The following is a 27,728-nucleotide window of genomic DNA, read 5'->3' on the forward strand; positions in this document are numbered from 1 at the left end:
ACCTCCTTGTGCCGGGTGTTGTACAGACATCCTGTGAAAGAACATCCCGTTCCTGAAGAGCAGACACATTAAACAGACCTGATAGATAAAGAATGGGAAGGGAAACAGAGGCACAGAGAGAGGAAATGAGGAACTCGGTTACAGAGCTAGAAACAGAAGCCAGGTGCCCTGGATCTCTGTCTAGCACCGTTACCCACCAAGCCCCTCTGCCTCTGCCCAATTGCCACTTCTGCTCCTCTTCTTTTTAGAGAAGTCACTCAATCTGTGTGCCTGAGATCTCCATTACGTGGTTTAGATTAGGCAGGTCAGATTAGATAATCCAGTGATCACTCCTGGTTTTAGAATCCACACATCTGTAAAATGGGAGCAGTATGTTCTTTCTCCCACCCTTTGCCTCTCTAGTCTATTTAGTTTACAAACACTTCAACACAAGGACTGTCTCCTGCTGGCACAATAATCTCAGTCACTGTGTATCTGTGCAGCATCCCCCAATTAGCGCAGACCATGTGGATTTGAGGTTAAATGTCTCCCTGCCTGACTGGTACTGTGGCATTACAGTGATGGGCTAGTCTAGTCTAGTCTATTTCTATTCCAGGGCGGTTCTTATAGTATGTTCACCACTGTATTACAGTATCTGTGTGAGGGGATGGTCTGTCAGGCTTCCTCACAAGAGGCTGCAGCTGTTGCAGGGGGGAGGCTTGAAAACTGAGTTGGGAGTGCTGGAAATTCAATAGTCCCTCATGATCCAATCCCAATTAGGGGCTGGCCGTCAAGGCAGGGGAGGGATTCGTCCGGACTGACAGCAAGCCCAGCCAGTCCTGGTTTTGCAGAGGTGGGATTAACCCTTCTCCAGGCTCCTTGTCACTTCCTAGGTAGGACCAGCCCCTCAGCATCGGCTAGGGCTCCCCCACTCAGGGACACCCCCTCCCAGTGTCCCAGCGCCCCAGCATCTGCGGGCTCCAGGGGAAGCCCGGGCACAGGGGAGGGGGATTCAGCAGTTGCTGGATACCCAGAGAGAACAGGGCAGACGGAGGCGCTGGATCGGAAGAACAGGAGCCCCCAGCCCCAGGTATGTCCCCACTGCAGGAGCCACAAGGGAGAAGGGCTGATGCCCCCTGCCCTGCTCTATAGGGACTCCTCGGTCACCCCGATGCTCAGGGGGACATGCCCATTCAGGACATATCCCCCAGGTGGGGGCTTTTCTCTTTGCAGCTCCCTCTGGGGGGAGGGGAGGGTCAGGAAGGGACCTGTCTGTGCTGATTGGAGGCAGGGGGCGGGGGCATGGGCAAGGGGGTCAGGGAGGGACCTGTCTGTGCTGATTGGAGGCAGGGGGCGGGAGCATGGGCAAGGGGGTCAGGGAGGGACCTGTCTGTGCTGATTGGAGGCAGGGGGCGGGGGCATGGGCAAGGGGGTCAGGGAGGGACCTGTCTGTGCTGATTGGAGGCAGGGGGCGGGAGCATGGGCAAGGGAGTCAGGGAGGGACCTGTCTGTGCTGATTGGAGGCAGGGGGCGGGGGCATGGGCAAGGGGGTCAGGGAGGGACCTGTCTGTGCTAAGTGGGGCAGTGAGCTGGGGGTACAAGTTGTGGGTCTTGCCCTCACTACATTTATTGTGGGGGGCTCTAGTAGTGGCCCTTCTAGTTAGGTCACCAAACACTTTCCCTTACAAAATAATTCTTGCCACTTTTTCTTTGAGACGCTCCCATTCCCCTGCTCTCTGCAGCAGGCGGGAGAAGCGCCTCGTCTTTGTCCCGTGAAATTCCGCTCAGGTCTGGCTGAGGTATAAACTGCTAAAAATGGCCATTTCCCTTCCCTTGATTTTGTTCCTCAGGAAAACGTCAGCAGCTTGCCGAAATAATAGCTGAACCCAAACATTATAAGGCTGGGCTCGCGATGACCCAACAGCAGCTGGTCCTGTACTGGGAATGTCTGTATTAAAATAAAAATATTTGGAAATTCCATACGAAAATCTCCGTTAAAAGAACATTATTTAGGTAGCAAAGTCAAGCAGCACTCATAAGTTAGGAAATGACAGATTCACAGTTACCTGCTTTATTCATCTGCATTCATTTAATTAGATAGTTACATACTATTTTTTTCCACAGGACACACTCGGGACACCAGATGGATGCACGAGTGGGCAGAGTTAATGTTGAGTGGGCAGATCTTGGAATTTCCTAACATTCAAGTGGTTGGCGTTGCAACCTAAATAACGTACTTTTCATGTAGCGTTTCATATGGATCTTTTGCTGCAGGCTGTGCAGGAGGAGGCTGGATGCTCCCGACAGGTCCCATGCATGTTTATTGAGATTGGCATCTGAGAGTGCAGCCGCTCCTGAGACAGACCATGGCCACAGAACTACATGCAAGTGCAGATTTGGGACTCCAGTTACAGGTGCCTTTAGAGCAGGGGGTGCAGCCCCCAGTAAAAAGGGAGGAACAAGATCCACCAGGCCCCGAGCCAGGGCAGGGAGTGGAGCAAGGAGAGAACCTTCCCTTTGTTGTCTGTTCTGGGACCATCGGGGAATTACTGAGATGGGCGGCTCCGCAACAGTCCAGGCTTCAGAGGCAGGACGAGCCGCCCCAGCGCTGGGAAGTCCAGTGGCAGGAGGTGCTGCAGGCCCTATGGACCCCTCCTGAAGTTGTGCCGGCCCCGGTGACGCTACAGCTGCCTGAGCTGGCACCAGGGGACGATATTGAGGCCTATCTGGCCAACTTTGAGCATGTGGCTAATGCCTGCCAGTGGCCGAGAGGAGAGTGGGTAACGCGACTCGTGCCGGCACTCAGCGGAAAAGCCCGACAGGCCTACAGCAGCCTGGAGGCTAGAGACAGCAGAGACTATGGGAAGGTGAAAGCTGCCATCCTGCAAGGGGAGGACACCCGCCTGGAGATGCGGCGTCGATGCTTCAGGCAATTCCGCTACCAGGAGGTCGAGGGGCCCCGGGAGGCTTACAGCCGCCTCCAGGAGCTCTGCCATCGCTGGCTGGAGCCGCAGAGCCGCACCAAGGAGCAGATCCTGGAGCTGCTGATCCTGGAGCAGTTCCTGACCATCCTGCCAGAGGAAATGCAGAACTGGGTCTGGGAACGTGGCCCAGAGAACTGCGCCCAAGCGGTGGCCCTGGCAGAGGGGTTCCAACTGGGGCAGCCAGAGGCTGGATTATGGGAGCAGCAGGTAAGAATATTTTAACTTGATAATCCCAGTGGAGACTGGTGGGAAGGGAAGAAGATGCCAAATATATAGACAGGCTCCAGATGGGACTGGATGCTCACAGACCAGATTACTGTGCTGTAAACTCAGCATCCAGTCCTCCTCCCTAGAGCAAGCAGAGAGCAAAGGCTGTTCCTGTTAGGCGGGGAGTGATGGCTGGATGTAGGAGCCGGTACTGAAGGGAATCAGGGCTGCAAAACTCTCTTTGGTTCACGATCAGAGCTAGAGGAAGAAAGGGATCAGGATACCTTTGAAAGGAGAAGAATAAGAAGGGATATCATAGAGGCATTGAACTGGGATCTTTTATTCGCCCTGTCTCCTATTACACGAATAAGGGGATGGCAAGCCACTAGGCATAAAGCAAAATGTAAAACTTCAAGTCCGTTTCCACCCAACACCATATGCTATTTCAGGCCTAGAATGGAGCAGGGTACAACAAATGGATTGGATATATTTAGGGATAGAAAGACTTTCCAGGATTCTACTACAGGTTGTACCTCTTTAATTCGGACTTCCCTTGTCCGGCAACATCCATGGTCCAGCATCCACTGTGACCCCGGGGATGCTCCGGGGCTGAAGTACTCACGGGGAAAAGCCAGTGGCCCCAGGCTTAGAAACTCCTCCCCCGCCCTCCCAGAGCTTCTGAAGCATCGCAAACAGCTGATTTGCGGCATTCAAGCTCAAGGAGGGAGGGAGAGGAGCAGGGAAAGGGTGGCGCTCAGGGGACGAAGCGGAGCAGCTGCAGAGCCCCGTGGCCGGGGGCAGGAGCACAGCCTGGTGGCTGGGGGCTAGGAGCACTCCCGGCCCCTGAGCTCCATTGCCGGCTGCGGGGCTCCACTCTGAGCCCCTGGCCAAAGAGCTCTGCAGCTGCCCCGCTTCTCCCCCCGAGCACCACCCTGTCTCCGCTCCATCAATGCCAGTCCCTCTGCTGCCGCCGGAGCACAAACCCACAGCCGGCAGCAGCAGAGGGGCCGGCATTGACCTGACCTCCCCTGGTCCGGCAAATTCCCTGGTTCGGGACTGGTCAGGTCCCAAGGGTGCCGGACCAGCAAGGTACGACCTGTAGTATATATCCAACTTCATCTACCTCAGTTGACCTCTAGATACTGGGGCTCAGGAGGGATCTTTCCTGGGGAGAAGATTTTCCCATAGTGATGGGGTCCTTACATTTTTTTCTCAAGCGTCTGGTGCTGGCTACTGTCAGAGATGAGATACAGGGCTAGATGCACCACTGGTCTGATCCAGTCTGGCAGTTCCTAGGTGCCTAATTGCACAAGTCTCTGACAATCTGTTTGTTTGACCTGGCAGAACCTGGTTGTGTGGGCGTCACTTCATTTAGCTTATTACTATTCTTATTATTAATTGGCTATTTGACATGGTGCCTCGGGCCCTGCACAGAGTGTGTTCAAGGGGCATCCTCTTTCTTATGCTCCTGTGTTACTGTAAGGGTCTCTGTTTTGTTACTTGCCCTCCACAGTACCCCATGCTGAGCCTGGAAATCTAGCTTGGGTCTGTGGTCCCTTCCACCATCTCTGTGTTTCCCGAGGACGTTCCCTGACGTCTCCCCTCTCAGACTCCACTCTCCCCTGTGGGTTCCGGGGACCAGCTACACTGTGATGTGTTTGGCTCATCCTCAGGTCACGGTGCGCGTGAAGGTTGAGGAAGTGACTTCGGAGAAGATGGCTTCCCCTGAGGCATTATGGGATGCTCCCGGCTCCCAGCTAGAGCAGTTGCAGCCCCATCACGAATGTGTATCCCAGGAGGAGGTGGGACGAGTTGAGACCCCAGGACACCAGTATGAACCACTCTGTGTCCCCAAAGAGGAGCCCCCGATCCTCCAGGAAATGGATAATAAGTCAGGTATGGGGAAGGCTTGGAGGGGGGCTGAGGGGGCAGCAGAGAGGTGAGCACCCAGGGCTGAACATTTTGGGGGACTGGGAAGTACTGGCTTGCTTGGGGGTGGGGAACGATGGAATATGAAACCCCCCTGCCACTTCCAGTGTTGGAGAGAAATACAGGGGATACTCAAAATACAAACTGAAATTTATAGAAATAAAGTTTTCAAAACAGATTTTTTTCCTTTTTCTGTCCAAATTTTTTAATGAAAAAAATATAAACAAAATATTTCTAATTGAATAATTTCACTGTGATTTTTTTTCTTAAAAAAATGAAGGGGAAAGTGAAAAGTTTTGAATGAAACTGAAACTGTTAATTTTCTTTCCACATTTTCCACATATACCCCTCCCCAGATCTTTGACCAGCAGCATTTCATATGTTGTTAGATGCCAGCTGGGGCAAAGATATCTGGAAGTTTTTAAGAACAAGTTAGATAAAGACGTGTCAGGAATCATTTAGGATCCTTAATCCTGTCTCCGTGCATGGGGATGAACTAGATGGCCTCTTGAGGTCCCTTTCAGCCCTATATTTCTTTGAGTCTATATGGGGAGTTTTCTCTGACAACTGTGTGGGAATTGGATTATATTCCTGCCTCTACCATGCAGTTCTCTATGATGTTGGGCAAGCCACTTACATCGAACTTTTCACAAGCTTCCCTAACATGGGTCAACTGACTCGAGTCCCTCTCGCCTTGGGATTACATTGCAGTGTAGACGTACTCTGGGTGTTCCTCATTTTCTGGGTGCCCAATTGAGAGCCTAGAGTCTGCTTTGCAGAAGTGCTGAGCACCCACAAATGTGACCGAGGTCAAAGGGCGCTGTGCTTTGAACAGATATGGTGCTATGTAATACTAAGTACTCTGAAAAATCAGGTTTTCGGCACCTCGGACTGGGCATGCAAAATTAGAAGACATTTTTGACAATTTTGGCTTTCATCTCTGTGTTTCAGTTCCCCGTGCATAAATGGGATAATAACTCCATATCCACAGGGTTGTTGTGAAGATAAATTCATTAACGCTGGTAAAGAACTAAGATACTACGATGACAGCAGCATTGAAAAGCCCAGGAGGAATCCGTAATTCTGTATTCAGTGCATGGTTTGAATGGCGTGCAGTCAATAACGCATGCGACCACACGCTCAATGTGGAGGATAAAAAGAGTTATTGAATAGCTACCATTCAATGAACACAGTCCATCCTGTGCTCTGAATGAGGAAAAAACAGTTTGTGATCATAGAATTAAAGACTATAAAAATGCATATGCACAAGGAAGCTGAAATAAGGTTGCCTGGGCAAGATTAATTCTGGCATTCCCAACCTTTGAGTGTTCATCTTTGCAACCTTAACAGTGTTTACATGGGGGTTTTGAATGTAATATGGAAGTCCCTGGAAAGTCACACACGTTAATCAAGCTCAGTGCTCCAGTCCTCTGCATCTCATTTGCTCCTGCTTCGCTCCCATTCTCCCGGCTCCTCCTTCATTTTCTCCCTTTCCCAAGCCCATATTCCCTGCCATTCATCTCTGCCCCCTCTCCCCTGTTCCTCACTCCTCTTGAGATTTGTGAGAATAATTGTGATTTTTAAGAAATCCTGGAACACTGAGCTTTTTTCCAGTCCTCTGGAACTCCCCAGTGTCAAACCAGTATTTAAAAGTCTAAACCTGAGTATCTCTAGGTCAGTTAGCCTGACATCAGTACTGGGGAAGATCACAGAGCAGCTGCTATGGGATGCAGTCAATAAAGAATTAAAGGATGGTAGCATAATTAATGCCAGTGAGTCAGTTTGGTTTTGTGGAAAATAGGTCTTGTCAAATAAACCTGATGTCACTTTTTGATGAGATCACAAGTTTGGTTGATAAAGGTAACTCTCTTGACATGATGTCCTGAGACTTCTGTAAGGCATTTGACTTAGCACCGCACGGCATTCTGATTAAACAATTAGCACCATACAAAATCAGGGCACCCGTATTAAATGGAGTGAAAACTGGCTAGTTGTTAGATGTCAGAAAGTAATTGTAAATTAGGATTCCTCATGTGCATGTGGGTGTTTGTTTGTTTGTTTGTTTGTTTGTTTTTTTGGTGGGGTCCTGCAGAGATCTGTTCTTGGCCTAATGCTATTCAGTATTTTTATCAGTGATCTGGAAAGAAATACAAAATCATTGGTAGTAAAATTTGCAGATGACACTAAAATTAGGTGCAGAGGTAAATAACAATGGGGACAAGCCATTTATACAGAGCAATCTGGATTGGCTTATTTGAACACCATGCATGTATATACAGTCAAATACATGATCACACATCTAGGAACGGAAAATGTAGGTTACATTTACTGGATGGGGATAGTATCCTGGAATGCAGCAACACTGAAAAGGACTTAGGGGTCACGATAGGTAAATAAATGAACATGAGCTCCCAGTGCAATAGTGTAGCTAGGAGGGTGAACGTGACCTTCATATGTATAAGCAGGAGAATTTGAAGTAGGATCAGGAAAGGGATGTTGCTTCTGTGTATGGCATTACTGAGACCATTACTGGATACTGTGTGTCAGTTCTGGTGTCCACACTTCACACAGGACTTTGACAAACTGGAAAGGATTCAGAAAAGAACAACAAGAACAAATGTAAGAAAAGGAATACAAGATTGTAAGAATTATTTGAGGTCTGGAAAATGCCTTACAATGGGAGGTTCAAGAAGCTCGATCTGTTTTTTTTATTGCATTGTTGATAAATTGTATAGTCAATTGCTTGACCATACTTTGGCTTGTTACTGTGTTATGAAATATACGCCTGAGACCAAATAATCCATGTCAGACTGGTTTATCAATGTGGTACAGGGAAAAGGTTCTATGTGCTACCAGTTTCTGAAGATCAGTCCCATTCAGCGATGTTCATTAATCTCATGCAGGTGTCCTCCCCAGAGTTACATCCCTAAAGCCATTCTTTTGTACCCTACTTTTCTGTCTGGATACTGACAGTTTTTCTATCTACTCAAGCCAAAGTTACTTCAGCTAATGCAAGATCTTAGGGATACTTAACATAAGTGTACAGAATTTTGGTATAGGTCAGTTTAGGCTATATCACTATTACAAAATTTGTGCTTAATGGTTCTTAATACATTATGTATGAATCAACAATATAAAAAACTATATTAAAAGAACATTAAAATTACAAAGTCCAGCAGCAAAAGTTAGGAAATGCTGAAATTAAGGTTGCCTGTTCAAGGGTGTCAAGGGACTCCAGCAATCTGCGGAAGCAGGTAGCTAAGGAGAACTGAGGTAATGACTCAAGGCAACATTTCCCCTCCAAAATAAGGAGAATTTATGACACTTTAAAAGTGTGGGAAGCCCCCAAATCTGAAGGTGCTTTGCTATTCATATCAAATATGAATATTGGATAATTAAACAGAAAATGGCAGTCTGAGGAGATGTCACATAACTGATTGATATGTAGAGTGAAGGGGCACAATCTGAGGGGACTTTATATTGATATTTAATCATTGGGGGATCTGAGGGATTTGATTAATGTTTGGTAATTACTTAGAGAAAAGCACATTGGGATTTTCTACCAATATTCGAGAATTAGACAAAAATGGCAAAACCTGAGGAGAAAATTGAGATTTTTCCATCAATATTGGATAATTAGATGGGGTGGGGGACAGAGGGTAAAATCCCAGGGGATTTATATTAATAACTTATTAATTTAAATTAATAGTATATTTCTATTAATGCTTTTCGGCCTTTGTCACATAGTGTGTCTTATATTTAGACCTTGGCAGGCTAAAAGATATGTCAACTAAGGGCAATTGTTTCCTTCTAAAACCAGAAGTTAAAAAGGGGGATATAGAAAAGTGGTAAAATACGAGGAGACTTTACATCAGTTTGATAATTAGAGAAAGTGAGGATTTGCTCCCAATCAAACATTTGCACAGGCAGCCAGGAGCACTGGGCAATATGGCTCTGACAGGAGAAGGGTGGGGAGATGGAGCAGGAAAACAGTTGGGAGGGGACAGCAGCATGTAAAGGGCCGTTGTTTGGCAGTTGGGAGATGAGGCCAGAAAGTTCCGTGACAGTTGGGAGAGGGCAGCAATGAGGGAGCAGCAGCAACAACAGTCAAGAGGTTTGTACGCCAATGCAAGGAGCCTGGGTAACAAAATGGAGGAACTAGAGTTACTGGTGCAGGAAGTGAAACTGGATATTATAGGGATAACAGAAACATGATGGACTAGTAGTCATGACTGGAGTACAGGGATTGAAGAGTATGTGCTGTTCAGGAAAGACAGAAATGAAGGCAAAGGTGGAGGAGTAGCATTGTATGCTAACGATGAGGTAGACTGTAAAGAAATTAGAAGTGATGGAATGGATAAGAAAGTTAGTTTGGGCCAAAATCACTTTGGGGAAGAAAGCTACTAGAGGTTCCCCTGAGATCGTACTTGGGGTGTGTTACAGACCCCAGGATCTGATTCAGATATAGAGAGAGACCTCCTTAATGGTTTTAATTAAATAAACACTACTGGGCATTGTGTGATTATGGGAGACTTTAACTTCCCAAAACTAGATTGAAGGACAAGTGCTACTAATAATAGTAGGGCCCAGGTTTTCCTGGTTGTGATAACTGACCATTTTTTTCGCCAAATAATTGCTGAACCCGCAAGAGGTGATGCCATTTTTAATTTGGTATTGGTGAGTACTGAGGACCTCAAAGAAGAACTGGTAGTAGAGGGCAACCTGAGTTTGAGTGATCATGAGCTAATTCAGTTTAAACTAAAAGGAAGGATAAACAAAAATAGAACTGCAAGTAGGGTCCTTGATTTCAAAAGGACAACCCTTAAAAATTAAGCTAATTAGTTAGGGAAGTGGGCTGGACTGAAGAACTCAAGGATCTGAATGTGGAGAAGGCTTAGAATTAATTTCTGCAACTTTCACGTAAAGTATCTGAAGCTGGCACCCCAAGCAAGGGGGAAAAATTCATAGGGAAAGGTTGCAGACCAACCTGGATGAGCAAGCATCTCAAGCAGGTGATTAAGAGAAAGCAGAAAGCCTACAAGAAATGGAAGATGGGATTGATCAGCAAAGAAAGCTACCTCTGGGAGGTCAGAAAGTGTAGGGATAAAGTGAGAACTGCTGAAAGCCAATCAGAGCTAGACCTTGCAAATGGAATTAAAACCAATAGTAAAAAGGTTCTATAGCCATAAAAAGAAAGAGAAAACAAGGAAAGAAGATGTGGGAGGGCTGAACACTAAGGATGGGTGGAAATTAAGGATAATCTAGGCATGGCCCAACAACCCAAACAAATGCTTTGCCTCAGGTTTTAATGAGGCTAATGAAGAGCTTAGGGGTAGTGACAGGATTGCTAATGGAATAAGGATATAGAAGTAAAAATTATCACATCCGAGGTGGAAATCGGACTCAAACAGCTTAATGGGACTAAATCAAGGGGCCCGTATAATTGCCATCCAAGAATATTAAAGGAACTGACACATGAAATTACAAGCCCAATAGCAAGGATTTGTAATGAACCTATAAACACGGAGGTGGTACCCTATGACTGGAGAATTGCAAATATAGTATCTATTTTTAAGAAAGGGGAAAAAAGGTGATGTGGGAAACAACAGGCCTGTTAGTTTGACTTCAGTTGTATGCAAGGTCTTGGAACAAATTTTGAAAGAGAAAGTAGTTAAACACATAGAGCTTAAAGATAGTTGGGATAAACCACAACATGGTTTTACAAAGGGTAGATCATGCCAGTCTGACCTGATCTCTTTCTTTGAGAAGATAACTGATTTTTTTAGACAAAGGAGATGCAATAGATTTAATCTACCTGGATTTCAGTAAGGCGTTGATATAGTTCCACATGGGAAATGATTAGTTAAATTGGAGAAGATGGGGATTACTATGAGAACTGAAAGGTGGATAAGGAACTGGTTAAAGGGGAGACTACAGTGGGTAATACTGAAAGGTGAACTGGGAGGCTGGAGGGAGGTTACTAATGGAGTTCCTATGGGATTGGTCTTGGGGGACCAATCTTATTTAACATTTTTATTACTGACCTTGACACAAAAATTGGGAGTGAGCTAATAAAATTTGCAGATGACTCAAAATTGAGAGGTATTACCAATAAGGAGGAGAACCAGAATATCATACAAAAAGATCTGGATGATCTTGAAAATGGGAGTAAAAGAAATGGGATGGAATTTAATAGTACAAAGTCATGCATTTAGGGACTAACAACAAGAATTTTTACTATAAACTGGAAACATATCAGCTGGAAGTGACAGAAGAGGAGCAAGACCTACTGTATTTTCTGGCGTATAAGACTACCTTGTAACCCAGGAAAATCTTCTCAAAAGTCGGGGGTCGTCTTATACGCCGGGTGTCGTCTTATAGGGCGGGTGCTGAAACTTCCAAGCCGGACTGGAGAAGTTCACCGCATATGGTGGGGGGAGCTCAAAAACGGCCGCGGCCACATCCCCGCCGTATGCGGCGACCGTATGAAAGCAGCAAGGGCGGAGCAAGCTGCAGGCGTCCGGGACGCCCGGGGTATGGAAAAAAGAGAGAGAGCGGCGCTGTGCCCAGAAAAACACGCGGTAGCGCAAACACGCCTCTTTCACCCGTCTGGCCCACCCTTGTATCCTATTACCTCCTTCTCTGCCTCTCAGATCTCGCTCCTGAGGACTGCAGTGAAGCGGCACAGGCACGCATGTGCGAGATCTGAGAGGCAGAGAAGGAGGTAATAGGATACAAGGGCGGGCCAGACGGGTGAAAGAGGCGTGTTTGCGCTACCGCTCTGATAGTCTTGGAGACAGGGAGGGCTGGGCAGGCAGGGAGAGCTGACCAATCCAAGCAGGCTTTGTATACAACAACCAGCCAATCGCCGGTAAGGTACATCGCTGTTGTATACTGGGTACCACATAGAGTACAGCACCAGTATCTGTACCTGTTCATACAGTATAGCACCAGTACATACAGTACAGTATACAAATTTCCAACAGTCAAAACCCCATCATGGCTCCACCAGCAAGAAGAAAGAAATATGAAGCCAGTTTCAAACTTAAAGTTGTAAACTTTGCCATGGAACATAATAACTGCGCTGCTGCAAGACAATATGGAGTAACAGAAAAGATGGTTCGGGACTGGAAAGCAAATGAAAAAGCATTAAAGAGTATGCCAAAGGGTAAGTGTGCATTAAGAAGAGGCACCCCACATTGGCCAGAACTCGAAAAACATGTAGCAGACATGGTGAATGAGCATCGCCAAAACGGTTATGTAGTGACACGAAATAAAATACGTTTGTTTGCACTTCAGTGGGCCAAATCTAACCCAGATCACAGCAACAGATTTAAGGCCACTGTATCCTGGTGTACTAGATTCATGGGAAGGCATAATATGGTACTGAGGCAAAAGACGAAAATTGCCCAAAAATTACCTGCAGATCTTGATAGCAAAGTAAATAGTTTCCATCGATACGTAATACAACAGCACACTAAACATGGCTATGTGTTAAGTAGTATTGGAAATATGGATGAAACTCCAATTAATTTTGATATGGTTGGAAATAAAACTGTCCATCAAAAAGGTGAAAAAACAATTTTAATTAAAACAACAGGACATGAGAAGTCCAGTTTTACAGTGGTACTAGGATGCACAGCTGATGGTGCCAAACTGAGACCAATGATTATTTTTAAAAGAAAAACAATGCCGAAACTCAAGTTCCCTGTTGGTTGTTTTGTACATGTGAATGAAAAAGGCTGGATGGATGAAGAAGGGGTAAAGCTATGGCTTGATAATGTATGGAGCAGGCGACCAGGTGGACTTATTCAAAAATGTAGTCTACTGGTGTGGGATATGTTCAGGGCTCATTTAACTCCCAGCACCAAGCAAAGGCTTGCAAGACTAAACACAGATGTGGCAGTTATTCCTGCAGGATTGACATCGTTGGTACAGCCACTGGATGTGTGCCTAAACAAGCCATTTAAAGATCGCATTCGAGAACAGTGGAATGAATGGATGGTTAGCGGCGAAAAGTCATTCACAAAAGGAGGAAACATGCGTGCTCCACAGTTGGATGTTTTGTGCAACTTTGTCATAAAAGCCTGGAATGATATTGATGCAGAAACAGTAATCAAGTCTTTCAAGAAGTGTGGCATATCAAATTCATTAGATGGTATGGAGGACGACTACTTGTGGCAAGATGAAGAGGAAGCTGAAGCTGAGACCACACCATCTGATACGGAATTCGATCCATACGATGACTGCCTTACAAATGTATCACAAGATGTCATTGATGTACTTATGATATCAGATGACGAACAGGAGGATTTTGAAGGCTTTTAAAGGGAAACTGTCATGCCAGCAAAACCTGTAAAAATACCATAGCTTGCAGTTATGATGGGCGTTGCTAACTCGCCAGAGACTTGCCCGGCACTTGCTCTCTCTCTATTGTTTGTTATCTTCCTCCTATCATCATCAGTTCCAGTTTGGTTGACAGCTTAGAAAACAAACAGCATGGCAGCTCCCATGGGTTTATTGTCTTATCCTTCCTTTCAGCTTTAGAGTGAATTAGGAAAAGTTTAATCCACTTGCACTGTTTTATGTTTACATGTTTGATGACAAACAGCCTTATGTTTATAAGTGACAGTTTTCCTGCTAAGTACCTGCATGTCATAAGCATTTGAATTAAAATTACCATATTGAAATCAAATCTGATGTTTTTTTAATTTTTATTTGGTGTGCGTTGGAAGAGGGGTAGTCTTATACGGCGAGTATATCCCAAACTCTATATTTTAACTGGAAAAGTTGGGGGTCGTCTTATACGCCCAGTCGTCTTATACGCCGGAAAATACGGTAGTTGTGTTGGTTGATCACATGATGACTATGAGCCACCAATGTGATGTGGCCATGAAAAAGCTAATGAGGTGCTAGAATGCATCAGGCGAGGTATTTGCAGTAGAGACAGGGAAGTACCATCATACAAGGCACTGGTGAGACATTATCTGGAATATTGTGTGCAGTTCTGGTGTCTCATGTTTAAGAAAGATGAATTCAAACTGGAACAGGTGCAGAGAATGGCTACTAGGATGATCCGAGGAATGGAAAATCTATCTTATGAGAGGAGACTCAAAGAGTTTAACCTAACCAAAAGAAGGCTGAGGGGAGATATGATTGCTTTCTATAAATACATCAGAGGGATAAATACCAGGGAGAGAGAGAAGTTACAGTAGAAACTCAGGGTTACGAACACCTCGGGAACAGAGGTTGTTCATAACTCTGAAATGTTTGTAACTCTGAACAAAACATTATGGTTGTTTTTTCAAAAGTCTACAACTGAACATTGCCTTATTACAGCTTTGAAAATTTATTATGCAGAAGAAAAATGCTGCCTTAACCATCTTAATTTAAATGAAACAAGCACAGAAAGAGTTTACTTGTCAAATCTTTGTTTTAAACTTTCCCTTTTTTTTAATTATTTTTTTTTGGTAGTTTACATTTAACACAGTACTGTATTGTACAGTATTAGCTTCTTGTTTGGGTCTCTACTGCTTGATTGCACACTTCCAGTTCCAAATGAGCTGAGTGGTTGACTGGTCAGTTCATAACTCTGGTGCTCGTAACTCTGAGGTTCTAGTGTATTTAAGTTAAGCACCAGTGTGGACACAAGAACAAATGGATATAAACTGGCCATTGACGAGTTTTGGCTTGAATTTAAGTGAAGCTTTCTAACCATCAGAGGAGTGACGTTCTGGAACAGCCTTCCAGAGGGAGCAGTGGGGGCAAAAAAAATCTAACTGGCTTCAATACGGAGATTGATAAATTGGAGGAGGAATTGGTATGATGAGACTGCCTACAATGACATGTAGGCAATCTGCAACTGCTAGCAGCAAATATCCCCAATGGCCAGAATGGGAGGGCTCTAAGTTACTACGGAGAATTCTTTCCCAGGTGTCTGATTAATGGATCTTACCCACATGCTCAGGGTCTAACTGATCCTCATATTTGGGGTTGGGAAGGAATTTTCCTCCGGATCAGATTGGCAGAGACCCTGGGGGTTTGTTTTTGTTTTTTGCCTTCCTCTGCAGCATGGGGCATGGGTCACTTGCTGGTTTAATCTAGTGTAAATGGTGAATTCTCTGTAACTTGAAGTCTTTAAACCATGATTTGAGGCCTTCAGTAATTCAGCCAGAGGTTAAGGTTCTATTACAGGAGCAGCTGGGGGAGGTTTGTGGCCTACAATGTACAGGAAGTCAGACTAGATGATCATGATGGTCCCTTCTGGCCTTAAAGTCTATGAGGAATTTTTCTATCAATATTCAAAAATTAGAGAGAAATGGCAAAATCTGAGGGGAAAATAAAGATTTTCCAACCATCATTGATAATTAGAGGAAAAAGGGATGAAATCACTCTCCTCCTGATCTCCCATGTCCCCATGGAGATTTCAATCAATAGCTAGACAGTCCCTGCCCCATCCCCTGCCACCGTGGCTTAGCCCTGTCATTGATATGGGCAACAAGGAGTCCTGTGCTTTGAGAAAGGTTTATTTGGGGAATGCATTGTACAATCATAGAAATGTAGGGCTGGAAGGGACCTTAAAAGTTCTGGAGAATTCTATGGCAGTTGGGAGGGGATATCAGAGGGGGGATGGGTGAGTGAATGGCAGGTGGAGGTGGGGAGCTGGGTTGGGTTGTTGGGGTCTGGGGAGCAGCTGGGATGGGTTAAATTGGGGCCAGGCAGACTCATTGGGGCTTCTCTACACTTGAAAGTTAATTGGAATTAAGACAGGGAGTGATTTGAAAGTCTATTCCAGAATAACTCTTTATGTGGACACTGTTATGCCAGAGAAGAGTGCCTCCTTGTTCCTGTTTAGCTTAAGCCATTTGCAAAGATGGATTGGACTATACAGGATCAAGGTACTCTTTTTCTGGAATAAGAGTTTCCACATATGAAAGTATTCTGGAATAACTCCTTGGGTAGCCAATCCCTCCTCAGGGACTCCTGCTTTCCCTTTCTCTTCCTGTGACCCTGCCTCGAAGATAACAGAAAAAGTTGATCCTTAGGGAGTTTAAGCCCCTCTGCCCCCATTTTGGGATAATTAAATCAGGGAAACAGTTTCCTTCAAAAATGAAGGGGATTTTATCTCCTTCACTAATTAGAGAGGGAAAACGTGAATTTTGAGATTTTTCTATCAATATTTAATAATTAGACAATGAGGGAAATTTGAGGGGATTTTCGGATCAATATTTCATTATGAGGAAAAAACATCAAAGTCTGGGGGATTTATATCACTATTCAAAAATTAGAAAGGAAAAGTTAATACCCAAGTGAGCAGCAATTGCTCAAGCCAAGCTCCCAGATTACAAGGGGGGCATCCGCAGCATCTAATGTAGGAAGCTAAGCCCCCAACATGCTGACTAGAGATTCATCCGCACAGAGATTCAATGCAGGAATCGCTGGGTGAAATTCTCTGACCTGGGTTACGCAGGAGGACAGACCAGATAATCATAACAGTCACTCCAAGCCTTAAAATCAATTAACCTATAATTTGTCCTCATGCATACGCATTATGATACACTCTTTAATTACATTATTGCATACTGGTTTTTTCCACAGGCCCCCGGCCTCATTCAGAGCACATGATGGATGGTGATCACAGGATGGGTAGGTTAATATTTATTTTTATCCTTCTCCTTCAGAGTGGGGCTTCAGTCATTATTAACTGCACACCATCCAAACCCTGCATTGAATCCAGAATTATTAATTTCCTCATGGGATTTTCTATGCTGCTTTCATCATATATCTTAGTTTTTTACAAACATTAATGAATTTCTCTTCATAAACCCCCGTGAGGTGAAATGGTATGATCCCCACTTTACATCTATGGAATGAAGGCCAAAGTTGTCAAAAAGTCTCTTGCAAATTTGGGTTTCCAATTTGAGATTCCCAGGCTCAGATTACTTAGCATTTTTATAGCACTTGCTGTTATCAAAGCACAGTTATTGATCCAAGTTGCAGCTGAGTGCTCAGCACATCTGCGGCTCTGACCCCTGGTGACTCAGGTTGGGGACCCAGAAAGTGAGGAACACACAATGGCTACCTGTGAAAATTTGGTTTAGTGATTTGCCCGGCATCACATAGGAACTCTATGGCAGAGGCAAGAACAGAATCCATTTCTCTAGGGCAGCATTTAACTGCCTCAACCAAGAGACCTTCCTTTCTCTTCCTTCAATCCCTTGCCTCATTCTCTGTACACCTTCCAACTTCAGCGACAAATGAGCCAACTGTCATACAGCCTCCTTTGTTACAAAACCCTGACTCATGCCCACAGCACAGACCTAAAGGAGGCAGGGGTTCTGTGGAAAAAAGTGTATGTGATCGTGTAATTAAAGACTATCATAATTAGGCTTCGTAGAATTTGATTTTCATTTTTTTTTTTATAATTTGGACTGATAATATCAGTTTGTTTTTAAGCATTTTTTGTTTTTATCGATTTAAATTTTCAAAGTTGCAGGAAATTATGAGAGAGTCAGACAACTTGGGCAGCAGGCAATAATTATTAAATGACAATAGACACAAAGATTCAAAAAGTTAAAGCTTATAACAGTTACAACACAAATTATCCACACATGTCAAAATATACAAAGTAGGGCTGTCGATTAATCACAGTTAACTCGCGCAATTAACTCAAAAAATTAATCATGATTAATTGCAGTTTTAATCACACTGTTAAACAATAGAATACTAATTGAAATTTATTAAATATTTTGGATGTTTTTCTATATTTTAAAATATATTGATTTCAGTTACAACACAGAATACAAAGTGTACAGTGCTCACTTTACATTATTTTTATTACAAAGATTTGCACTGTAAAAATTATAAACAAAATAAATAGTATTTTTCAATTCACCTCATACAAGTACCATAGTGCAATCTCTTTATCGTGAAAGTGCAACTTACAAATGTAGACCCTTTTTTGTTATATAACTGCACTCAAAAACAAAACAACGTAAAACTTTAGAGCCTGCAAGTCCACTGAGTCCTACTTCTTGTTCAGCAAATCGTTCAGACGAGTTTGTTTACATTTACGGGAGATAATGCTGCCTGCTTCTTATTTACAGTGTCACCTGAAAGTGAGAACAGACATTCACATGGCACTGTTGTAGGCAGGGTTGCAAGATATTTATGTGCCAGATGCGCTAAAGATTCATATGTCCCTTCATGTTTCAACCACCATTCCAGAGGACATGTCCATGCTGATGATGGATTTTTCTCGATAACGATAAAGCAGTGCAGACCAACACATGTTCATTTTCATCATCTGAATCAGATGCCACAAGCAGAAGGTTGATTTTCATTTTTGGTGGTTCGGGTTCTGTAGTTTCCGCATCGGAGTGTTACTCTTTTAAGACTTCTGAAAGCATGCTCAAAACCCCATCCCTCTCAGATTTTAGAAGGCTCTTCAGATTCTTAAATCTTGGGTTGAGTGCTGTAGCTATCTTTAGAAATCTCACATTGGTATCTTCTTTGTGTTTCATCAAATCTGCAGTGAAAGTGTTCTTAAAATAAACAACATGCTGGGTCATCATCTGAGACTGCTATAACATGAAATATATGGCAGAATGCACGTAAAACACAGAGCAGAAGACATACAATTCTCCCCCAAGGAGTTCGGTCACAAATCTAATTAATGCATTATTTCTTAACGAGCCTCACCAACATGGAAGCATGTCCTCTGGAATGGTGGCCAAAGCATGAAGGGGCACATGAATGTTTACCATATCTAGTGCGTAAATACCTTGCAATGTCTGGCATATAAGTTATTTGGGAGGTTCACATGCTGTGAGTGTCAGGAATGGGGAATACCTCCTTGCTTCTTCAGATACATTAGGATGGCACTGTCCTATTATAACGATAACACTTCTGGGTTTTGACCTGTAGATGAGGGTATTCACATAGTGGCCTTAAAATCTACAAATAAATTCTTTTTTCGTTCTCCGAGCAAATCCTTAGGCTGGGTCTACACTACCAGCCTGAATCGGCGGGTAGAAATCGATCTCTCGGGGATCGATTTATCGCGTCCCGTTGGGACGCGACAATCGATCCCCGAATCGACGCTCTTACTCCACCAGCGGAGGTGGGAGTAAGCGCCGTCGACGGGAAGCCGCAGAGGTCGATTTTGCCACCGTCCCTACAGCGGGGTAAGTCGGCTGCGATACGTCGAATTCAGCTACGCTATTCGCGTAGCTGAATTTGCGTATCTTAAATCGACCCCCCCCCCGTAGTGTAGATGTAGCCTTAGACTCATAGAATCATAGAAATGTAGGGATGGAAGGGACCTTGAGAATCATCAAGTCCAGTCCCTTGTGCTGAGGCAGAACCAAGTAAACCTACACTATCCCTGACAGGTGTTTGTTCAACTGGTTCTTATAAACCTCCAATGGTGGGGATTCCAAGCCTCCCTCAGAAACTTATTGCAGAACGTAGCTACCTTTCTAGTTAGAAAGTTTCCGAATATCTAACCTAAATCTTCCTTCATGCAGATTAAGCCCGTTACTTGTTCTCCATGTCCACTGAAGGTAGGACAAGAATTGATCACAATTCTCTTTATAACAGCCCTTATCATATTTGAAGACTGTTATCAGGTTCCCCTCTCAGTCTTTTTCAAAACTAAACATGACCATTTTTTTAACCTTTCCTTATAGGTCAGGTTTTCTAACCCCTTTGTCATGTTTGTTGCCCTTCTTTGGAAATACTGACTAATGATGGACCCTGAAGGAGTCAGTCGCCCAACCCCCACTGAGTTTTGGAATAGCTGAATTCTCCCTTCTCTTTGAAAAAGGTTCAGTATGTGTGGTGGGGAGGGGGGGAGTGAGTTTGGCTGTAGATTTCAGATCTGTTAACAGTTGCAGTTCCCTTTACCAATATCGCTAACCCCAAAATCATGTGAGTGGCTTAAAAAACATGATTTTTAAAAAATACTAGTACATTCTGGGTTCTGTTTATTCACTGTCTGGATTTTGAGCTAGTAGGGGTTAACATTTTCCAGCTTTTCTCCTCAAATAGTAGGGCTAGAAATTGACTCACTTTAAAAAATGAAGCTTTTCCAGTAATCACATGACTCCAGGAACTGAGCGCTTTGAGAGCAAATATCATGAAAGCTGACAACACATCTTCTCCCCCACCCACACACTTACCTCTGGATTCTCTCTCCTCTCATTCCATTAGGTGACGTGGTGCTGAGCGCAAGTCCCCAGCTGGAGGTGCCAAGCGCAAGTCCCCAGCGGGAGGAGACAGAGATGGCAGGGCCACGCAGGGTGTCCCTGGGAAGATACAAAGGGAAGGCGTCACGGACTCAGCGCAGGGTGGGGAGGCAGCATGGGAGCCCCATTGGGAAAAGGCAGGTGGAATCAGCCCCTCCCCTACCAGACTTCGGGAAGCCCGAACCCCAGCCCAGGCCTTTCAAATGTGCTGAGTGTGGGAAAACCTTTTGCCGCAGCTCTGACCTGCTGAGACACAAGCGGATCCACCGGGGGGACCGGCCCCACCACTGCACTGAGTGCGGGAAAAGCTTCGTCCGGAACTCCCACCTCCTGATCCACCAGGTGATTCACCGTGGTGAACGCCCCTTCACGTGCAGCGAGTGTGGAAAGAGCTTTAGCCAGAGCTCCACCCTAACAAGACACCAGCAGATCCACACTGGCGAGAAACCCCACCGCTGCCACCAGTGTGGCAAGAGCTTTGGGCGCAACTCCAACCTGACGAGGCACCAGAGGCTCCATGCGGCTGAGCGGGTCTACCGGTGTGCGGGATGCGGGGAGGCCTTCCGCAGCAGGGGTCTGCTCATTTCTCACCAGCGGTGCAGCAAGAAGGAGAGGCCAGAGGCTTGCAGAAAGCGCACAGCGCCTGCTTAGTTGGGGACAAGAGGCAGAGTTTGCTATAACAAGGTGTTGTGATGCAGCTGGGGGTTCCCAGTACATGTGAGATGGGGATGGCCCCAGCACCACAACTTAACAGCAGTACCGCAATGCAGAGATGATGGGACTACTGCATTGTTCTCCTGGATAGAGAAGGAGACAGGTCACCCAGCTCCAAAAACACTGTCTGTCTCACCTTAGCATTGTTCTTCTATCCAACCCCAGACATGCTTTATCTAATCTATCTATCTAATCATATGTTCCCCCACTCTCTCTCTCTCTCTCTCCCTCCATCCATCACTCCCTATACACACCATCCCCTTGTCTGTCCATCCGTCCATTCCATAACAACATAACATAACATAAACACTACACTGTCTGTCTTTCCTTAGCCCTACTCTTCTACCTGTTCATCCCCCTACTGCCCCTCTGTCTTTTTATCACCATATGCACCTATCTATCTAACTGTCTCTCCCCATACATCTCACCCCTCTGCCTGTCCATCCACCCCCTAACACACTCCAGGCATTCACCTGCCCTGAATCTCATTCTGATCATTCTGCCAGATAGATTAAGCGGACTACGAGCTTGGATATAATCCCAGCTGGTTGAGACTCCAGCCCAGTGCACCAATGGGATTGCTATGGGATTTTCAAAACTTTTGTTTCCAGGCTTCTACAGCTGAGTAGGTTGTGGGAGGTTGACTGGTGGCAGACTTAATTTATGATTGCTATTATTTATAGTACAGTAGTGCTTGAAAGGTCCCATGGAGATTGGGGCCCTGTCATGTGAGGTCCTGCACAGACACATCTATCTGAGGGACATATGGCACCCATGGCTGTAGTATCTGAGCGCTTTGCGTGGTGACAGAGATCAGGGTCTGGCCATGCTGGGCAGTGCACAGACACACAACAAGCAGGGGCTGCAAAGCACACAATGAATGATATGTTGGCTCTGTTGCTGCCAAGATGCACTGTGGCCGAGATTAAGGCTTCATTGTTCCTGGTGCTGCATCGATACATGGTGACTGAGGTTGGAGTCCCCTGGCTGCACAGACACAAAGTGAGATACAGTCCCCGCTCAAAAGAGCTCACTGTCTGAATAAACAAAGAGTGGGTCACCGAGGGGACTTGTCCAAGGTTATATAGCACTTCAGTGATAGAGCCAAGAACAGAACTCAGGTCTCCTATATCCTGCTCAGTGCCTGGCCTTTCACTTTGGGTGATATCAGCGGGTTGGTTTGGAAAAAGCTGGTAGGGTGTGTAGAGTCCCAGCTGTCAGGGAGGGACAAGGAAAACAATGTTAATACATTGGAAACAAAATAAATGTACTAGTTGGGAATACACAAAGATGCGCCTCCTTGGAAATCCCACCTGTCTGATGGTTTGGTCTCTGCCCCCAACACTCCCGACCTGTCTGCATAACAATTGGGACAATCTGTAACAGCAAAGACATTAACAAACCCAAAGACAGACTTCGAGGAGGAAGGCTGAGCTTTCTACAGCTGCATCTTCACCGCCTCTGCAAGGAAAGCAAGGTTAGTACAAACCCTAGAGGTATCCTTCCCCATATGCACTATGTTAGAGCACCTGCTCCATAGGATTCATAAAGTGATGGGCTCAAAGCTGCCTTGTTTTTCTTACTCAGCATATCCAGCAGTTACTGAGATCTGTGGTAAACACAAATGTAATAATCTGTAGGCAGAGCACTTTACAAGGAGTATCATTGTCCTGGTTCTATAGAAAGGGAAACTGAGGCACGGAGTGGGGACATGACTTGCACAAGGTCACAGGCAAGAGCTAGGACTCCCAGTTCCTACTTCTCTAACCTACGGGACCACACTGCCTATCCCAAGAGAGGGATAGAATCCAACAATCCTGAGTCCCAGTCCAGTGCGCTAACAACTAGAATTCACCTCTTTTTAGAGCTGGGAGCTCAGGCAGCCTGACTTGCACCCTACCCCTCTGCTCTCACCCACTAGATTTCACTCCCCTCCTTGAGCCACAAATAGAACCCAGGAGTCCTGATTACCTTAGACAAGGAAAAGAATCACTATTAGGACCACACACATCAAAGTAAATAACATTCTGCTGACACATAGATATTTATTTCAAAGCCTGGATTCAAATTCCACTGGAGATGTTGGGGTCATTACTACCCCACATATTGGAATTTCTGGGTAGTTTTGTGTCATTTTTCTAAAAAAATCTGGGAAACTATATCCCCCAGCTACATTGCAAAACTGTATTAAATGGATTTTCTTAAAGTTACAAAGTCAAGCATTCAAAAATTAAGAAATATCAGAATTAAGGTTGTCTGTGCAACCTTACCTCTGCCCCAATTGGGGGGAAAGTGTATGATGCATTAATATGTTATTAATATAATGAATATTAAAGTTGATTAACAACTAGGACTGATAAAAATCCATTTTAAGGAAAGATGTCAATTTTTTGTTTCAAAATATTTGAAACTGATACAAATTTAATTTGTATTTTTTGCAATTTACAGATGCTCCCTGGGTTACACAAACCTGACTTACGCAAATCCGGACTTACGGGAAAAGTTCCGTAAACTTTTATTTTTGTGTGTGTGTGCGCGTAATTGTCAGGTATATGTTCCCGACTTACGCAAAATTCGATTTACGCAAGGTGTTCCGGAACGGAACGCTTGCGTAAGTCGGGGAGCGTCTGTATTGCAAATTCTTTACAATTTATTTTTTTTTTAATCAAAAATATTACTGAATTTTTTTGTTTACCAAATACCTAGTTTTTGGAAAACAAAATCAGTGTTTTTGATAAAAATGTTGAAATAATTTTTAAGAATTTTTAAAATAAATAAAAATTAAAAGGAAAGAGTATTTTTTCACCAAAAAAATCAACATTTTTGACAGTGTCAATTTTTCACAACATATATATATTTCTAAAGGCAGTTTCTAACAAAAATGCTTTTTGCTTGAAAAAATTCAACTATTGCTATTGTTTTTATTTAACATTTATATTGTGGTAATTCCTAAAGGTCTCAATCACATTGGGCCCCATTACAATTATTATTTATTAGTTGCATTTGCACCAGGTGCTGTACAGACAGATGATAAGTGGCAGTCCATGTCACAGGAAGTATAAATGCTGAGAGAGCACCTTGGAGAGATTGCACTTTAATGCATGTGCACAAAGGGGCAGAGTTAATGTTCAGGTAACCTTAACTCTGGCATTTCCTAATTGTTGTGTATCTGAGTTTGCAATCTTAAGAACATAGTTTTCATGTCTATCTATCTCAGATACTTTACAGGGTCTGCCTTCACCATAGTAACTAAGTAAATCTTTAATGTATTTATCTTAACAACACTCTTTTGGGGTAGGGAGATATTCCTATTTTTACAGATGGAGAATTGAGGCACAGAGAAATGGAGGGCGAGTATACAGTAGAAACTTTTGCTGGCATAGTAACACCAGTTAGGGGTGCAATTAAAAAAAACATTTTCTATACAGGCAAAAGCCCTAGTCTAGACACAGTTATAGTGGCATAAAAATGCTTTTGTCAATTAAGCTTATTTCATTTGTGGAACCAGTACAAGCTATGCCAGCAAAAGCACCTATTTGTCAGAATAAATTGTGTCTGCTATTACAGCTATATCAGCAAACAATTTCTAGCACAGACTTGGTCTAAGTGACTTGCACAAGGTCTCACAGGGAGTCTAATGCAGTTGCGATTTGAACCCAAGTCTCCCTGGGTCCTAGGCTAGTGGTTAACCATTGCACATGCATCTAGGAACCAGAAAGAGGCAGCTCACTATCTTGGTTAACGACCAGACACACGACAATATTTTGGAGTAGACTAACTCTGCATCTGTAGCTCAGAGCACTGGATTGGAGGCGGAACGTAGTAATTTTGTGGCTTTGCCTAGACTACACTTTAAAGGTGCAATGACACATGGAATTAGGGAGCTCAATCTAATTAACTCCAGGTTTGCTTTGTTTTGGCAGGCGTTAATTAAATTCAGCCAGACAGCAAGTGCTAACAAACAGCCTGTAAGGGCTAGTAGAGAAGCCACTGGAGTGATTCAGCCTGGGGACTGTGTGCAGAAGGCACTGGTTGGTTGTATTGCGGAAGTGAAGTGCCTAGAGGCTCTAGGCCCTGGGGTGCTAGACAATCCCTGCCCTGAAGAGTTTACGCTGTACATAGACCAGACAGACAAAGGAGTGGGAGGGGAACTGGAGGCACAAAGAGGGGAAGTGACATGTCCAAGGTCACACAGCAGGTCAGTGGCAGAGCTAGAAATGGGCGTCCCCACCCAGTACCCCAGTTAGTGCCTGGGAGGGGACAGCGTCTCACACGGGCGCTGGGGACTCACTGATCTCCCAGAAACGTGGGGGGCACGGGAAGAGGCCAGGGCAATAGGGGCATTGGAGCAGACACGCTACGCAGGCAAATCAATCGCTCTGCCTGCCCCGATGGGGCCGGGAGATCTACCAATGGCATGAGCGGGGAGGAGGAGCCTCTTCCCTCCCCCCCCAGCCCCCTTCCTCCCAGTCCCAGCATTGTCTGTGGATTTTAACCCCTCGCAGGCCTGGCGCTGAGCACGGGGGGCTATGGAGACGGTGAGTCCCATGCACTCGGCACCCAGGTTCAGGGCCCCGGGGAAGGGGGGAGCGGGGCGAGATGCCACGACCTCAGCACCCAGGTTCAGGGCCCCGGGGAGGGGCCCATGTGCGGGGGGAGACAGACGGGAGGACCCGGACACCCCGATCGGAGTGCGCGGGGGCCCCATGCGCAGCGGGATCGGGGTGCGGGGCTGTAGCGGGGAAGCTGCGGAGACCCCCGGACTCGGTGCACCAAGGGCTCGGCCCGGGTGGGGGCTAGGCCAGGCCACCCCCGCTGTTCTCCTCTAGCCAGGTTCGTGCCCCGGGCCTGGCTCCGCGGCGGGGCGGGGAACGCCCCGGGCTCGGGGGCGCGGCGGGGAGGCCGCGGGGCGAGGTGAGTGCGGCGGCGGGGCAGGCGCGGATGGACAAAGGGGCCGGGTGCTGGCTTGGCCCTGCGGCCTGCTGGAGCCTGTCGCGCTGCCCGGGGCCGGGGCCTGTGGAAGGGGCGGGGGGGGGGATAGGACCCGCCTGCCCCCTGCGTGCCACCCGCCCCACACCAGGGTGTGTGTGTGTGTGTGAGAGAGATTTGCCTCCAGGACCCGTGTGTGTGTGTTTGTCTGTCTGTACTGTGCCCCCAGGACCCGTGTGTGAGAGAGAGATGCAGTGTGTGTCTGTGATAGACCCCTGGGATGTGTGTGCTCCTGCAGCTGTGTGATTTACCCCAGATAGACCCTGTGATTTACCCTGTGATAGACCCCCTAGTGTGTGTGCATGCACACATGCATGATTTCCCCTGGGACTCCCGTGTGTGTGTGTATGATTTACCCCCGGGATGCATGTGTGCACACACCTGTGTGATTTACTCCTGGGACCACAGTGTGTCTGCACACATGCCTGTGTCGTTTACCCCCAGAACTCCAGTGTGTGTGATTTACCCTGGGACCTGTGTGTGTGCACATCCATGCATATGCATGTGTGATGTATTCCAGATGCCAGTGTGTGTCTCTCTGCAGATGTGTGTGATTTGTCCCAGACCCCACTGTGTGTAACTTATCCCAGGATGCTTGTATATGTGGTCCTTCCACATTGGAGGAAGGGTCTGTGTGTATGTGCATGTGATTGTGATATTTACTCTGGGCCCTGTGTGTGCGCTTTCCCTGTGGGGCAGGGGCCCGTGGTGTGTGTGGGCCTTTCCAGCACAGAGGTTTTTGGTGCTGGGAGCGACCCCTTTCTCTCTCTGAGGAGCTGGCTCAGTGGGACATCTCAGCTGGGCCGCCCTGTCCCACCAGGCCAGTGTAAATCCCTCCACACTCCCTTGTCTCTCCTGTCTTAGGTGGAGTCTGTGACGTATCCCGACTTTCTGGTTGATACTGAGAGCAATGGCCCCTTTCCACTGGAGGATCCCAGCGAGGAGAGGTAATGGCCCAAGCCCGTTTGCCCTTTATAGGACCGAGAACATGATGGTTTTACTGTTCTGCCAGGGTGGCCTTGGGGTTAAGGTCTAGGCCTGGGACTGTGGAGACCTGGGTTCGGTTCCTGCTGCCGCATGCTTTCTGGGTGACCTCAGACAAGTCATGGACTCTGCCTGGGCCTGAGTTTCTCCAACAGTAAAGTGAGGAGAATGGTTTTGGCTGGTTACACAGGGAGCCCTTATTGGCCCAGCGATTCCAGGTCTGTGCAGCGCTAGCCGTGACAGGACCCTGATCTCAGTTATGGTCTCTTGGTGCTATTATATCAATAGTAAATATGAGTCATCTGTCAGGCCCCTGCATACCTTTTAGATGCAAGAGCCAATCTTTTTGTTGTTCTATATTTGCATTACAGTATAGTCTAAATCTCCGCTGAGATTGGGCCCTGTCATGCACAGGCACACAGTGACCACATATGGAGCCCAGTCTTGCTGGGAGCTGCACAGACACGCCGTGGCCGAGAGCAGGGCCCTGTTATGCCAGGCACGTCGCGGGCTGACACAGTGACCGAGTATAAGACCCAGTCGTGCTGGGCACTGCACAGACATGCAGTGAGAGTCCCTGCCCTGAAGCACCTACAGTCTAACTAGACACACCAGGCACACAATAAAGTACAGATGACATACCAGCAAAATGCTAGGGCCCAGGGGACTCTGTGTTAACTGTTCTCAGTGGGAG

At 45.9% G+C, this 27,728-nt stretch overlaps 1 protein-coding gene across 2 annotated transcripts in view; it reads left to right on the plus strand.

The window, feature by feature from the left end:
* Window positions 1-890: 890 nt before the first annotated feature.
* Window positions 891-27,728, plus strand: part of LOC128836862 (zinc finger protein ZFP2-like) — a 34,576-nt gene continuing 7,738 nt past the window's right edge. The window contains exons 1-5 of one of the 2 annotated variants that reach the window (XM_054027540.1): window positions 891-1,069; window positions 2,104-3,170; window positions 4,844-5,066; window positions 16,698-16,745; window positions 20,313-20,878. In XM_054027540.1, coding sequence (XP_053883515.1) covers window positions 2,346-3,170; window positions 4,844-5,066; window positions 16,698-16,745; window positions 20,313-20,878 — 1,662 coding nt within the window. In that variant the 5' untranslated portion in view covers window positions 891-1,069; window positions 2,104-2,345. Of the gene's footprint in view, window positions 1,070-2,103; window positions 3,171-4,843; window positions 5,067-16,697; window positions 16,746-20,312; window positions 20,879-25,520; window positions 25,600-26,914; window positions 26,998-27,728 lie in introns of those variants that run through there. The other variant, XM_054027539.1, reaches the window with a different exon arrangement.

This window comes from Malaclemys terrapin, chromosome 4 (assembly GCF_027887155.1).
Source record: "Malaclemys terrapin pileata isolate rMalTer1 chromosome 4, rMalTer1.hap1, whole genome shotgun sequence".
In the NCBI taxonomy this organism is placed as follows: Eukaryota; Metazoa; Chordata; order Testudines; family Emydidae; genus Malaclemys; species Malaclemys terrapin.